The 16,464-nt window shown below is 46.7% G+C and overlaps 1 protein-coding gene across 1 annotated transcript; it reads right to left on the bottom strand.

Moving 5' to 3' along the window:
• Positions 1-7,580: 7,580 nt before the first annotated feature.
• On the bottom strand, positions 7,581-16,381 carry Armcx4 (armadillo repeat containing X-linked 4). The gene is made up of 5 exons (XM_059251336.1): positions 16,292-16,381; positions 15,880-15,962; positions 15,517-15,604; positions 10,345-15,209; positions 7,581-10,020 (listed from the first exon to the last, which is right to left on the bottom strand). Exons 4-5 carry the CDS (start codon positions 15,082-15,084, stop codon positions 7,900-7,902), a joined length of 6,861 nt encoding a protein of 2,286 aa, XP_059107319.1. The 5' UTR covers positions 15,085-15,209; positions 15,517-15,604; positions 15,880-15,962; positions 16,292-16,381; the 3' UTR covers positions 7,581-7,899.
• Positions 16,382-16,464: the final 83 nt, after the last annotated feature.

Here is a 16,464-nt window from a genome sequence, read left to right as displayed (position 1 = left end):
GAGGGCTCTGCTCCGGAAACTCAGCTAGATTGTAACTGCCCCACTGAGGCTTACTTTTATCAACACAAATCAACTAATACCACAGGGTCTGTCTTTTGTATGGGCCAAGTGTCTGGACGGCTTGAAACTTTATTGAGGGATAATAGAATCTTCTTCTACTATAGACTCCACTTAAGGTTGCAAGTTTCTTTTGTTCCTCAATATGCAGACTGAAACAGGGTGAAATGTGCTACTTCCAGAACCTAAGAGGCCAATCACATATTGAGCTCCTTTCTTTGTGAAGAACTCTGAAAATGCCCTAATTTGTTCCTTATGTAGAAGGATCTCCTCATATACCCCAGACCATTCAACCACTAAAAGTTACACTTAATGTGGCCAGCCTCTGGTCCTTTCTGGAGTCTGGCTCTTATCTTCTACAGTGCATGTGTCTTACCAAGACAACCAACATGCTACCCCTTCTGAAGCATTGTCCTGACTCCTTTAGACAATATTAAGACAGAAGATATGAGAGCAGTAGAGCCTTGAGGAAAGATGAGAAAAGGAGCGTTGTGTTGTCCACTCTATGTGAGTACAAACTTTTGCACTTTTTTGATGTTTGGTCTAATAAGGAGAGGACGACAAACACATTTTCCACAAGAGCTGACTATTACATGCAAAGGCCATGATAATCTCCTCTAACAAAAATACTACATGCATCTGCCATGGGCTTGGAATTGCCTTACTACTTGGTTGAGTTGACAGTAATTTACTATCATCTTCCAGACACTGTCCACATTTTGCAGGCCACAAAACTGGCTAATTAAAAGAAAGCATAATGGAGACCACATCTATAATTTCTAGGTCCTTAAAAGAGGCACTAATTTGTGCCACACCCTCCCTCCAGCATGCTATAAATACCGAGTTGGCTAGGGAAAGCATACACAATTTCAGAAGCCTTCACCTGGCCTTTTCCTCTACTAATAGCACTGCTTCCACAGGCCAAAGAACAATGGGGCTGGGACCAATGAAATCTTCAGAGATCATGAAAGTAACCACTGGGTCAAGCTCCGAACTCAGTGGACCTACTGTGGGCCGGACCTGGGACTTGACCTCATTTAATATCTAGTTTCCATATTCTCATGGGACCCTAGGGGGCTATAATGACATTTTGGGTCCTCTGAGTATCCCATGGCAGGCAATTGAAAACCAATGTTTGTCCTCAAAATATTTGGTCATTCATCTTTCCTTAGCATATAGTTACCTGAGATGGTGGAAAGACTGAGGAAGCATTCCTATGAATTCCTATGAAGGACATCAAGAGATAGTCCTTCAAATAGTAAAATCTAGAGCAAAAGCTCTCAATGACTTAGGACCACAAGCTGGACAGGGACTAACTTACTTCGGACTCCCAACCACCTTTGATTTCTTTGGAGTGGTGTATTAGCTGCTTTTTGACTGTCTGTGTCTCGTTAACCATGCCTTAACCCGTCATCCATCTGTAGCACTGTTAATCATCCCCATGGGTCTCTGCAAGTTATGGCACTGGACCCCCTACTCTGCTTTTACATCCACTCGACCTTTCATAGTTAAGGATATCCCTGAATGATCTATTGTCTCGGAGTCATCAGCATTTCTACTGTTACTCTTCCACCCACAGCACACTCTTGTGCTCTGAGCCCAGGCCTTCAGAGAGGAACCCCACTGAAATGAGTGGTGATGGTACCCCTCTCACCAGAAGAATCCTCAGAGCTTTGCTAACTAGCATGCACTTGGAATTTTCCAGTGCCATGTAGTCCTTGGGAAATTTCCCCTACATTATATAATACAGTTCTATCATTCTCACTTATTTCATGGTTTTAAAACTTTTTATTTTATGTATATGGGTGATTTGTCTGCGTGTATGTCTGTATATCATGTGCATGTAGTGCTGGGGAGGCCAGAAAATGGTGTCAGATCCCCTGGAACTGGAGCTATAGATGGTTGTGAGCCATCCGCAAGTCCCATTCCTGGGTGCTGTTAATTGGACTTGGGACCTCTGGAAGAGCAGCCAGTGCTCCTAACCACTGAGCCATCTCTGCAGCCTCTTATCTGAGTCTTTAATCCCTTCTTCCAGCATCCTTGATGGCATTTATGTCTCAATATGGGCTTTTGTTTTCCCGTAATTTAAGGAACCATTTTAATTAATTCACATCATTTCCTGGATCTTTGCTAGGGTTTTAAATCTTGGAAAGACTCTCAAATTGATTTATTCTCCTCTATTCCATTTTGTGCTCCTGAGATTTCACTCCTATGCATACTCTCTCAGTACCTACTGGTACTGATAGCCAGTCAGATCTTGCAGATACTTACTTGTATATTCCCTTTCCTTTCTTATTACATTCGGTACAGCCCAGAGAGGTTAGTACTGTGGTCTAGACCCAGTTATAGGCTCAGTGGCCAAGATGAGAAGAGCAGATTCCAGGGTCAATCTTAAAGAGGAAAGTCATGCTTAAATCTTCAAGAAAGGTGGAGGTCCACCCTTCAATAGTCAAAAGTGAGACAGTTTTGAATAATTAAAGGATGCAGAGAGATGTAGGAGATACAAATACTTATGGACAGCCATCAAAAGGTTCCATCCTACTGGTCACAAGGTCACGTATCTTTCTAACCAAGGCTTGAGTCTAACAGAAGATTTGGTTATGATTTTAACTTTCTTTGAAGCTTACTTTTTTCAATAATTCCTGTACCTACTCTTCATATTTCTCTTCCTGTACATTAAAGCTCTACATAATCTGTGAGGGAAGCTCTCTTACTTTTGAATGTAGCTTTTAGGATTCAATTTATTTAAGTTACTTTTTCAGTTTTTTAAATGTCAATTAAATTTTACAACCTTCCCTATATATATAATTTATACCATGCTTGACAAAGTATTTAAGTTTTTTTTTTAGATTTATGTATTTTATTTATGTGTTGAGTGTTTTGTTTGCATGTGTACATGCCTGGTGCCCACAGAGGTCAGAAGAGGGCATTGAATCCCCAGGAATGGGACTTGCGGGTGGTTTTACATTACCACGTGGGTGCTGGAAATCAAATTTGGATCCTCTGCAAGAACAACAAGTGCTCTTAATGCGCCTTGTCTCCAGCCCCATTTTTCAAGTTTTGCCATATGGTGCCAGACAATGCTTTCCCTTTCGTTAGCAAATACTCTCCAGCCATCCTTGTGCCGCCTCATTCCATATTTGGATCTATGCAATCTTCCACCCATGATGGAACAGTGTTCCACTAGTTCCAACACTGACAACTTGTCGGCAAGAAATCTGCCTAGAATCTGTCATTCCAGGCTTGGCTTTCTTGAGCAGCTTCTTGTGTTGATTCCTGAAGGTTTGTTCTCCAGGGAGCAGATAAAGACAGAGTATAGCACGGAGGGCTTTATTAGGGAATTCCATGGGATCAACACCCACTGAAGGCAAGAGAGGGGAGCTGGAATGGACAGAGGGAGCCAATAAGATGTCTCAAGCCATGTCCATCAGTCACTGGACACAAAATGCCCCCAAGAAGGAGGTATGATCTTGGGGAGATGGCTGTCTTCAGTTGAGACATTTCTGGAAGTATGATGACAGCTGACCGCTATCCACTAACATCACTCCTAACAAATGAAATAAGCACTTTATTCCTGTAGGGGGACCAGGCAGCAGATGGTAGAATTCATTACAATGTGATACTACTTTTTTGTTTTTAAGACAGGGTCTCTCTACATAGACCTGGCTGTCCTGGCACTTACTATGGAAACCAGGCTGGCCTCAAACTTACAGAAGCCCTCCTGCTTCTACTTCTGAGTGCTAGGGTTAAAGGTGTGGGCCACCATGCCTAGCCTGCGATACCATTTCTTTACAGTGCAATGTTGGCGGTTCTCAAACAGTAGACTTGACAGCTCTTTTGTTTTGCATGTGTTTTTATGACGCCTCACTATTTTGTCCACCCTTTCAAATTCAGTCCTCTGACTAGCTCGGACAATAAGTGTGTGCCATTGAACATGGATCAATAATACTTTCATTTTACAGAATAGTTTAAGAGAATAAACATTTTAAATGCTTACAGTTTTATTTAAACACTCATTTGAGCCTTTAAGTTATACCTTCCAAATATTTAGATATAACATGTGAACCTTTATTTAGATTTTTGCTCTAAGGTTTTCAAATGTGACTGAGAGTCCTGCCCATCCAAAACGCATTCTTTGATCTTGGGCTAAACTATACAAGAAAAGTTTATTTATTATATAAAAATCATAAAATACAGATGCATTTTACAAAACAAGTAGGGCTGATGAGATAGTTCATACAGTTAAGAATACTTGCTGCTCTTTCAGAGGACTTTGGTATGGTTCCCAGCACCTGCATCGTGGCTCACAATCATCTGTAACTCAAGTTCCAGGGGATCCAACATCGTTTTCTGGCTTCTACGAGCACTTGGCACACACATGGTGCACATACATGCATGCAGGTAAACACTCATACATAAAAATATAAAGGAAGCTGTGATAGCAAATGTCTTTAATACCAGCACTCAAGAGGCAGAGGTAGGTGGATCTCTGTGAGTTCAAGGCCAGCCTTGTCTACATAGTGAGTTTCAGGACAGGCAGGTCTACACAGTGAGACCTTGTCTCAAAAAAATAAATAAAAAAAGAATATCTTTTTTAATCTTAAAAAAAAACGATAAAATCTCTATCAATCTAACTAACACCCATAAAATTATTAATGTTCTCATAGTACATAAGAATTCATTTTAGAAGCTATTTTTATTGTGTGTACATGTGTTTATGTGTGTGTGCACATGTGTGGTATGCATGTGCATGAGGAAACCAGAGGTCAACTTGGATATCTTCCCAGTAGACTGGTTCTCCTCCTTTTTAGAGGTTTATTTTTTTTAAAGATTAATTTACTTTCTTAAAATTCATGTGTACGTGTATATCTGAATGTACACTGTTGGTGTGTGGGTTCCCATGGGTGCCAGAAGAGGGCGTCAGATCCCTTGAAGCTGGAGTTTCAGATGGTTGTAAGCTGCCCTACATGGACACTGAGAAATGCTCTCAGGTTCTTAGCAAGAGCAGCAAGTGCTCATTAGGCTAAGCCGTGTCATCAGCCCTCCACTTTGGTTGTTTTGTTGTTGCTGGTGGTGGTGTTATTTTCAGACACTGTCACTCCCTGAACCTGGAGCTCACCGATTGTCTAGACTGGTTGAGCAGCAAGTCCCAGTGATCATCTTGTTCCTGAGTCCACAGTACAGGGATTACAGGCAAACTCTGCCAGCTTAGTGGGGGTTTTTTTGTTTTTGTTTTTGTTTTGTTTGTTTTGTTTTGTTTTGTTGGTTTTTTTTGGTTTCTCGAGACAGGGTTTCTCTGTGTAATTTTGGTGGTGCCTGTCCTCTGTAGACCAGGCTGGCCTCGAACTCACAGAGATCTGCCTGGATGTGCTGGGATTAAAGGCATGCACCACCACCGCCAGGCCAGTTTAGCTCTTTCTGTGAATAAGGAGAGCCAAACTCAGGTAGGTCCCCAGGACTGCACAGCAAGCACATCACTGAGTCAACCTCCCCAGTCCCTTAGGGATCATGAAATGCACTTTTTCCTTCATAGAAAGCATATATGCTTTTACAATCTGTTTTCCTACTGAGGAGTACATGCCGAATTCTCTGCCATAAACGCATATGTCTATTTTAAATAACCTTATACTTTTTCACCCTTCAAAACAGCTTGAAGATGCACAACTTACTGTAAGCTGATTATTTTATTTGCTCCTAAAGACAGATTTCTACAAATAGAATTATTGGGTAAAAGGGCATACACAGGGCTAGTGAGAGGGCTCAATGGGTAAAGGCACTTGCTGCCAAGCCTGACCACCTGAGTTCGATCCCCAGAGCCACATGGTGGAAGAAAAAGAACAGACTCCTATAAGTGGTCCTCTGCCCTCTGCATGTGCACTATGGCAAGCCCCTTCCCTAGACAGACAGACACACACACACACACACACGCCGCAAAATAAAATATAAAAGAAGGGAAAAGACATGCATATCTTCAAGGCTTTGAAATGTGCCAATGGACCTTGTACCTGAAGCCAAGGTTCCAAGTGAAGACAGAATGGCCTGGGGCTCTGATAGGATAGAAATATTACAAATGCTAAAGGAGACATGTGTATGGCCGGCCCTCTGTGCTACTTGCTAAGAACAGTGACAACAGAGGCAAAGTCAGACCCAGTCACCTTAGGAAAGGATCAATTAAACACATACGTGTGTGTGTGTGTGTGTGTGTGTGTGTGTGTGTGTGTGTGTGTGTGTATTTTTCTGGGCTTAAAGGTATTGCAGTTTTCTATAAACTTTAAGAATCCCACATACATCTTTCACCCTCAAACTAGGCAAAAGTTTAAAAAAAAAAAAACCTGTTTTCCCTACTAATTTCCTTTTCCTAGTTTCTTTTTGAATACAAGGAAACAAAGTCAGTAGACAAGGAGTGAAATGCTCAGTAACATACCTGATAGGCTGCCAGCCACACAGCTGAATGCTCACACACACATATAGAGGTACCCTTGTCAAGACTGTGTGGTGGAAGAAAATTGGAACTTCTCCCCTGTGGATCCCAACGTCACTCTTGCTGTGAAAACCCACTCCAATCGATCTTACTAAAAAAAAATCCTGATGCACTTACTAAAATTTATTTTTCTTTCAACTATATTTTATTAATTCAAAACAATTTTCTTATGCACTTATATAGACACCAGAGTTGGCTATGAAAGAGGACATGTTCCCATGGACTCCACAGCCCTAAAAGAAAACTGATCCTCTTTATATGTCCTCAGAACAAGCTGGAGCACTTACTCACCACAAAAGACCCCAGGCACAGTGAGTGACTCAGGCCTACACTCCCAACGCTTGGAAAACTGAGGCTAGTGGATTGCTAGGAGTTCAAGGCCAGACTTGACTACATAGTAAGTCACAAAGGAGAGAATTCTCACTTAAATCCTGTCCTTAGGATCCCCACAGGAACTAATGACATTTCTGACGTTTATCATCTCACGCCTCTATGATGGTAGCTTCCTCGCTTGTTTTCCTATCTCTAGTCACCATTCCTACCCTCGCTCCAACTTGTACTCATCCTGACACAAATCAATCACATTGTTTTCCTTTCATCCTCTGCTCGTGGAAGTCCTTGCTGTTTCTAGGGATAGATACAATATTCAGACACTCTGGCAGTCGGAAGTGCTCCATAGACAGAATTCATGCTGACTTCCTCGGTCCTTTTTATCTCCTCTCATGGCCCTCCTGAGTCATTCTACCCAGGTTCTCCAGAACTGGATTTCCCACTTCCTTGCCTTTCTTCCACCAATTCTCCGTCCTCAAATGGCCTTTTTGACCTTTTGTATCTTATTCAAGCACAGCTTGCTTAAAAAAAAAACCCTTTTCCATGAAGCATTCCCTGGGCACTGATAAATCGGGCAGCATTCTCTGCTTCCTCTAAGCACTGATAGGAAGCAGCTGTCTGTGACCGGAAGACTCCTGATTTTATTTCTAAACAGATCATAAACCCAAGGATGAAGACAATATCTCTTTTTTGCTTCTTAAAACACACAACTTTATTGATGACATAAAAATAAAGTCTCAAATGTATAAACATAAGTCCACACAAAGGACCAAAGATTACCTTACTTATGAAGAATCAGTTTGGTTTCTGCTCATGAAGCATACTAAAAATATCTCAATCCAGACAAGATAAAAATTGACACATGTATTTCCAGAACAAGCTTGAATTCGTTTGGTGTTCATAAAATTGTCCAGCTATAGGTCCTTATAGGCAACATTAGTTTCAAAATTCTAATGCAATTTACAATGTACATCATGTCCAGGATGTAAAACCAAAATGTTACTCAAACTCTGGGGAGAACAGAGAGCCAATCAAAGTTTATTTATTAATACCTCAACTTTTTCTTTCACCTCTGGATCACTACAATCTGCTGCTAAGGCTCTAAGTTTCTTGGCACAGGCTTTAGGTCGTTGAAACAGAAAATAAAGGGAACTTTTACTGAATCTGTCTTGGGGATATGTTTTTGCTCTTTTTTTAAAATGACGATTTATATTTTCAAAAAGTAAAAGGGCATTAAGGATGTTCTCTTTTGTCTCCTTCTTGCTAAAGATGTTAATCAGTGCTGTTGGTGCATTGGCAATGAGCAAGTCTTTTGTCATGGATGGATTTTTAGAGAAATTCACAAGCATTCCCAAAACATGGTCTTTAGTTTCTCCACTTCCCATAGCCAACAAACGGAGAAATTCTGAAATGTAGTTGGTAACCATATGCTGATACTCACTAGTAATAGTAAGGTGTCTTATCAGTCTTAGTCCGGCCACTTGCACATTTGAGTTTAAGGGATAGGTGACAGTATCTTCACATACCTGACTTAAATATGTCTTAACCTTCCTATGGTTTTCAGCAGCAACTGAGAGGTTATTCAAGGCATTTAAAGCCTTCTGGCGGACAGTAGGGTAGGGATTACCCAATAAGCTTTGGATAACTGAAATTCCACCTATATTCCGGTCAATTTCCTGCGGAAAAGGATAATCAGCACTGTTATATAGAGCATTCGTGGCTATCTCATGAACAGAAGCATCTTCAGTCATTTCAATCATGCAAATGAGTTTCTCAAGATCTTCTGGATCCAGATTAACATCCCGTTTGCAGCGGCAGTTGCAGGAATGCACCTTGTCTCCAGTATTGACTTGCTTTCTGAAGCCTTCTTCACCTGGAAAGCTGCTTTGCTGTAACAGCTTGCTTTCTGAACAAACTATGGTTCCATCCCATACACCCATTCCTGCCCCAGGGACCATAGATGGATATATGCCTCTTGGTTCAGTTGTCCTTTTGGCTTTCACTTGAGATGTAGACTCGTCCTCACATCTGTTTTCATTACCAGTACAGAACCAAGATCGGATGTCAACTCCATCAGCAGCATCAAACTTATCTTTAGTGCTGACCTTATCCCCAGTCCCAGATTCAGAATTGGCATCTTTTTCATTTGTAGATCTGAGGTCATTATTGTCCTCACTGTCAGCCCCAAACAAGTTTCTTAGACTGATCTCTTCAATACCAGGGCTGGATTCTCTACTTAGCTCCTCCTCCTCCTCATCATCATCATTTACATCTGCAGCGAAAGTCCAAGACCCTAAGCCAGCCTCTACTTCAGCCCCAAGCCTAGACCCTTTAGAGGCTGCATCTCCCTCCCAGGACCAAAACTCCATTCTGGCTTCAGCCCCACCCTCTGCAACAACTCCAACCGCAGCCTCAGCCCCAAGCCTAGACCCTTTAGTGGTTGAGTCTTCATTCCAAAACCAAAACCCCATTCTGGTCTCAGCCCCAACCTCGGCTACAACTCCAGCCCCAGCCTCAGCCATAACTCCAGCCCCAGCCTCTGCCTCAGTCTCGTGTCTAGACTCTTTAGTGGCTGCATCTCCATCCCAGGGCCAAAATTCCATGCTGGTCTCAGCCACAGATTCAGCCACAGCCTCAGCCCCTGCTCCAACTCCAGCCTCAGCCACAGCCTCAGCCCCTGCTCCAACTCCAGCCTCAGCCTCAGCCTCAGCCCCAAGCCTAGACTCTTTAGTGGCTGCATCTCCGTCCCAAATCCAAAATCCCATGCTGGTCTCGGCCACAGCTTCAGTCTCTGCCTCTGCCCCTGCTCCAACTCCAGCCTCAGCCTCAGCCTCAGCTCCACGCTTAGATCCTTTAGTAGCTGCATCTCCATCCCAGAACCAAAATCCCATGCTAGTCTCAGCTTCAGCCTCAGCCTCAGCCTCAGCCCCTCCCCCAACTCCAGCCTCAGCCTCAGCCTCAGCCTCAGCCCCAAGCCTTGACCCTTTAGAGGCTGCATCTCCCTCCCAGGACCAAATTTCCATTCCGGCTTCAGCCCCAACCACTGCCTCAACTCTAGGACCAGCCTCAGCTCCAGTCTCAGAATCGGCTACCCCAGCCTCTGCCCTAGTCTCTGCTCCCACCTCGGCCTCAACCTCTGTCTCTGCTCCAGCCTCAGGCCCAGCTCCAGCCTCAGGCCCAGCTCCAGCCTCAGCCTCAGCTCCAGCCTCAGCCTCAGGCCCAGCTCCAGCCTCAGCCTCAGCTCCAGCCTCAGCCTCAGCTCCAGCCTCAGCCTCAGGCCCAGCTCCAGCCTCAGCTCCAGCCTCAGCCTCAGGCCCAGCTCCAGCCTCAGGCCCAGCTCCAGCCTCAGGCCCAGCTCCAGCCTCAGCCTCAGCTCCAGCCTCAGCCTCAGGCCCAGCTCCAGCCTCAGCCTCAGCTCCAGCCTCAGGCCCAGCTCCAGCCTCAGTCCCAGCTCCAGCCTCAGGCCCAGCTCCAGCCTCAGCCTCAGCCTTAGCCTCTGTCTCAGCTTCAGCCTCGGCTCCAGCCACAGTCTCAGCCTCGGCTCCAGCCACAGTCTCAGCCTCACCTCCAACACAGGTGCCTGTAACAGCTGTCTCCTCAGTACTGCTCTTCTTCTCATCCCCCAATCCAGAACTAATGGTGGCTTCTTCCTTAGTACCTGCCGTGGATTCAACACTGGCCTCATCTTTAAGACCAGCTATAGGCAAAATAGTAGCTTCCTCTGTCCAGCACCAAGACCCTATAAAGGCCTCACTCCCAGGCCCAAACCAAAATCCTTCATTGGCCTCCACCTCAGCACTTACAAGGAATCTTCCACTGGCCTGGTCTTGTGTATCTAGCCTAGATCCTCCACTGGCTTCATTACTAGACCTAGACCCAGGCCAGGATTCTCCACATGCCTGATCTTCAAATCCAGATTTCGAAGAGCCACTAGTCTGATCCACAGGCCCAACCCAGGACCCTCCACTGACCTGACTCCCAGCTCCACCCCAGGAAACTCCTCCATTAGACTGACCCTCAGACACAGCTGGCCTGGACCCTCCAGTGGCCTGGTCCCCAGCACCAGCCCAGAATCCTCCTCCAATGGCCTGATCCTCAAATCCAGGCTTGGAACAGCCACCAACCTGATCACCAGTCCAGGACACACCACTGATCTGAGTCCCAGTGACAAGCCAGGATCCACTAGTAGTCTGGTTCACCTGCACTGGCTTTGACCCTCCAACGTCCTGACCACTAGCCCCACCCCAAGAGCTTCCTCCAATGGTCTGATTCCCAGTGTAAGTACAATACCATCCACTGGTCTGCTCTCCAGTGCCAGGCCAAGACTCTCCATTAGATTGGTCCCTGGGCCCCATCCTAGACTCTCCACCAGACTGGTCCCCAGAACCAGGCCAGCATCCTCCTCCACTGGACTGATCTACTCCACCAGCAGCCAGTTCTCCAGACCCAGGCTGAGACTCTCCATTGGCCTGGTCCAAAGGCCCAACCAAGAACCCTCCACTGAGTTGGTTTCCAGAATCTGCCCAGGATCTTCCAGCAGACTGATCCTCAGGCACTGACTTGGACCCTCCACTAGCCTGGCCAACAGTGCCAGTCCAAGACCCTTCATCAGTGGTCTGATTCTCAAAACCAGGTTTGGATCCACCATCAGACTGGTCTGCAGACCCTGATGTAGATACTCCACCAGCCTGGTCCCCAGTGCCAGCCCAGGATGCACCACCAGATGGATCTACAGTCCCAAGCCTGGATGCTGCATTAGCTTGGTCTGCAGTCTCAGTCCAAGACCTTCCACTGGACTGATCCTCAGGTCCCAACCTGGACTCTCCACTGGTCTGGACACCGGCTCCAGCCCAGGTCCCCTTTTCACTGGCCTGATCTTCAAACCTTGGCTTGACCTCACCACCAGCCTGATCACCAGTCCCTGTCCAGGACACTGCATTGGTCTGGTCTACAGCCCCAGTCCAGTATCCAATACTAACTATATTGCCAGCTCCAGTCCAAGACATTGCACCAGCCTGATTGTCAGCCACAGTCCAGGTCCCAGTAGCCTGGTCCACTACCCAGGACACTCCACTGGCCTGGACTGCAGGCCATGACCCGTCACTAACCTGACTCACAGCCCAGGGCCCTGCAATGGCCTGGTTTCCAGAGACAACCCAAGAACCTGCACTGATCTGGTTCTCAGCCCCAGTCCAGGAGCCTCCAGTGGCCTCAGTAGCCTGAGCTCCTGCCCAGATTGCCCCACTGGCCTGGTCACCAGCACCTACCCAGGACCCAAGAGCAACCTCATTCTCAGTCCTAGCCCCAGTCCAGGACTTAATGCTGTTTTCATCACAAGCCACAGCCCAGGAACTAACAATGCCAGTCTTCTCATTAGCCCCACTCCAGGGCCCGACATTGGCTGCATTCTCTTCATCAGTCCAGGATACAGTGTTCTCCCAGTCTCCATCCATGGTCTGAAACCTAAATTTGATCCACCGCTCGGCAGCAATCCAGTCCTCAACACCAATCCCATTCCAGTAATAATCGTGCATGTTAGGCTGAGCACCTACCCCACTCACAATTTCAGAAGTGGGCACAGCACCTGCCACGGGCCTGGCATACATCTTATTGTCTACAGTGGCTCCTACCTGTGAACCGGACAGACCTTTATCCCTTGCCCCAAGCAAAGCTTCATTCTGGGAACTGACCACAGCCTGGGGCTGAGCAGAGCTCCTTGTACCTGTTTTGGCTCCTGATTTAGTACTAGCATTGGATCTGACCTTATTCCTGGCCCCAAGCAAAGTCTCATTCTGGGAACTGACCACAGCCTGGGACTGAGCAGAGCTCCTTGTACCTGACCCAGCCTCTGCCTTAGGCACAGTGTTGGAATTGCCCCTGACCTTATTTCTGGCACCAAGCAGGGCCTCCGCCTGGGAAGAAGCCAAAGCCAGTATTGTACTTGCCCCAGTCTCTGCCTTAGGCACAGCATTGGGATGACCTTTAACCTTACTCTTGGAACCAGGTACGGTCTCGCCCTGGGTGCTGACCACAGCCTTGACAGAGCCCATCGTTCCTGCCCCAGCATCTGGTTTCGACCCAGCACTAGAATTGCCCTTGGCCTTAGTCTTGGTACCAGTCAAGGCAACACCCTGGGAAATGGCCACAGACTGGGGACAGGCACCCACCCCAGCCTCTGCCTTAGGCACAACATTGGGATTGCTCTTAACCTTATTCTTGGCACCAGGTAAGTTCTCACTGTGGGAAGTGGCTACAGTCTGGGACTGGGCAGAATCCGTAGTGTCTGGTCCAGGCCCGGCTTTAGGCACAGAATTGCGATTACCCTTGACCTTATTCTTGGCACCGGGTGCACTCTCACCCTGGGAACTGGTCACAACGTTGGTCTGGGCAGAGCCCACTGTAGCTGCCCCAGCTTCTGCCTTAGGCACAGGACTTGGATTGCCCTTGACCTTATTCTTAGTACCAGGCAGGGCCTCATTCTGGCAACTGTCTGACTTTGCCCCTGCTTTAGACGTGGCATTAGAGTCACTTTTGCTATCAATCTTGGAATCAGACAAGGTCTCAGCTTGGGTTTTCGTCCCAGCTTGAGGCTGTGCACACGCTTTCACATCCGTTGCAGCTCCTGCCTTACACTTGGCTTTGGCTTTGCCTCTAGCCTTACCTTTAGTATTAGGTAAGGCTTCACCTTGGCTCTGGGCCGTAGCCTGAGCCCCTTCCTTAGATATGGCATTGGCATTGTCCTTAGCCTTGATTTTGCCATCAGGCAAGTCATCACCCTGGACATTGGCCACAGGCTCAGTCTGGGTACAGAAAACCACGTCTCCGCTAGCCTCTGCCTTAGCCACATCGCTGGGATCACTTATGTTTTTTTCCTCGGTATCAGGCAAGGCATCAGTCTGCAAATTGGTTTTCGTGTTTGCCTTGGTCCCTGCTTTAGCCATGGCAGTGGCATTACCTTTACCCTTAACCTTGGCATCAGGCATGGCTTCAGTCTCGTCACTGGTTACAGCTTGAGGATCGGTATCAGCTATGTCAGCACCAGTCACTGCCTTAAAGACAACATTGGCATCTTCCCCGTCATCAGTCGTGGTGGCACCAGACGTTGTCTCAGCCTGTATCGTGGCCACAGTCTCAGGTTGTATTATACAAGTTGTCATATCTGCCTCTGCTTCACAAATGTCATTTGTATTATCACAAGCATCATCCCTTGCCCCCGGCATGGCTTCAGCCAGAATGTTGACAACAATAGGGGGCTGATCAGAAGCCTTTGTATCTACCCCAGACCCTGCCTCAGACGTGCTTTTGAGATTCTCCTTGTCGTCAACCTCATCACCGATCATGTCATCATTTTGGATTATGTCCACAGCCTGAGACTGTGCATAGGACTTCACGTCCACTCCAGCCACTACAAGGGGCATATCAATGGGATTTTCATTAGTATCAACTGTGACACCAAGCCTAGTCTCAGATTGAGTTCTAGTCACACTCACAGTCTCTTCCAGTGTTCTTATCGTGGCTTCTGCCACAATTCCAGTCTCATTCATGGTTCCAATCTTGACTACTTCCTTGGTCACTGCCAAGACCTCACTCTGAGTCACTGTTACTCTGTTAATCTCTGTCTCTTTTTCAGCCAATGGAGGAGCTTCTGCTTTGGTCTGGGTCATTGCTTCTTTCTTGACCTCTGCCCTGCCAGCCATTTCCCAAGCTTTAGCTTTGGTCTGCGTCACTGCCTCTTTCTTGCCTACTTCCTCAGTCTCAACTTCAGTTTGTGTGACTGCCTCTTTCATGGTCACTTCTTTGGCTTTGGCTGTGGCTTCAGTAAAAGTCACTGCGTCTGTCATGACCACAGTTTCCACCAATGAACTGGTCTCAGAATGAGTCTCTCCCTCCTCCTCAAGCATTGTCTCGACCTGACAGTTGATACTGGTTCTAGCTAGAACAGGGACCGTGGGATCTGCTTCGGCCACAGGCTCACCTCCTTCTCCAGTTTCTGGTTCAGTCTTGACTCTAGTCTCTGCTCCAGCCATGGCTTCACCTGTGGCCACGGTCTGGTTCTGTACCCCAACCTCAGTCTCCGTCTCGATCCTGGACCCATTTCTGGCAAATCTGCTCCCACTCTGAGATCTTCCCTTGGTTAATCTGTAAATGCAGTAGCAAGTGCCAGCCCAGATCACCAGTCCTGCAGTTGCCCAGCCCACATCCTGAACTCGGCCCATGTAATCACCCCTGCTGAAGGCAGGAACAATGTATTGGGCTCACTCAGGCTACGAAGGAGGATGGTGTGTCTGAGCAATGGTGTTTAACCACTTACAGGCCAGGAGAGCTGCCACTCAAAGTAGACCTAGAAGTGGAAGAAGGAAATGAATGTAATCATCTCTTCTAACTCTACGGCATCATACAGATAGATACAACCAGGAACAGGAAAGGGTAGAAATGATGTACTTGTTGGGAGAAGAGAAAGATCAACAAACTTTTCATCATTTCTTCCTACCCTCCCCAATGTCCAGCCATTTTCGTATGCAAAATGAATTGTGTCAAGGATGGCAGGAGGGCTGATGATGGACGGATGAGGAACAGCAACTCCCAGAACTAGATTCTTAAGGGATCTTCTCTGGTTGCCATTATCACAGGTCCCCACTGACACAAACCTGGAATGAATGAATGAAGCCTCCTCTTCTATCCTTCTTTTGCTCAGTGAAACACCCTAATGTACACACAGGCACGAGACCTTTAGACCTAGAGGAAGGCAGACAAAGAGGAGTGGGTTCTTGATGGAGCAATCATTTTATCGGCAATTTACTCCCTCTGGTCACCCAGTGTCCTCAGCTGCTGTCACACTCTTTTCCATGGAGCGGAATTAAGGTAAAGGTTTAGGGGAGACACCAGGGATAGTGAGAACGATGGCTGTGAAAAAAGAATAAAAAGCTCCTCCAGAGTGTCCCTTGTGGAATGCACACTGGTCTCCACTAACCCACATTCGAGGCATGCCTAGACAGTCCCCACCCTCTTACCAGTTCTAGGGATCAGAGATAATTTTTTCTTTGCTTCCTCGCTTCCAGTGATCTCAGACTCTGAAGCAGACATGCAGGAGGAGCTATAGGCAAGCAGATAAACAGGAGATAATGGAGACTGTGTCCTTAGTAGAACAGATAAGCACCCTAATTCTCGGTTGCAATGCCTGCATCACCAGGGTCCTGGTCCATTTTAACAATGTATCTTATCTTGTGATTCCATCTCTTGCCTTCTTGGTCACAGCCCAGTCCACCCTCCCTCAAATATTCCCACCGTTTCCTGCACTGAAATTAACAGGTTGTATTGCAGCATTGTGGAAAGCAGCCATGTGTAGACAAGGCAGAAGTGCCATTCACTGAAGCCCTTTCAAGCTCAGCCCACCCTCTTTTGTCATCCCCAGCCACTACCCACCTTCGTATCAACCTCCATAGTTCCAAAACAGTCTCCCCCTCTTTCCCTTGCTTCCAGGACTAAAAAGCCCTACTTCAAACATGAAAAGCCCTGGGAACAGACAAAGAAAAGAGAGAGGGTGAGTGCTGAGTGCTTTTGATAGCCTAGCATGAAACATCTGGGTCCCCCGACCC

This window comes from Peromyscus eremicus, chromosome X (assembly GCF_949786415.1).
Source record: "Peromyscus eremicus chromosome X, PerEre_H2_v1, whole genome shotgun sequence".
Classification (NCBI taxonomy): Eukaryota; Metazoa; Chordata; class Mammalia; order Rodentia; family Cricetidae; genus Peromyscus; species Peromyscus eremicus.
Note: the sequence above shows the minus strand (reverse complement) of the source record. Positions and strands in the feature narration are given on the sequence as shown.

Bases quoted from the DNA above. Each gene is read 5' to 3' on its own strand.
- Armcx4 (XM_059251336.1), bottom strand. From the start codon at position 15,084: ATGGGCCGAGTTCAGGATGTGGGCTGGGCAACTGCAGGACTGGTGATC. The intron at 10,021-10,344 runs GCTGGAGCTGGG...GCTGGGCCTGAG, and splicing joins AGGCTAAGGCTGAGGCTGAG to GCTGGAGCAGAGACAGAGGT.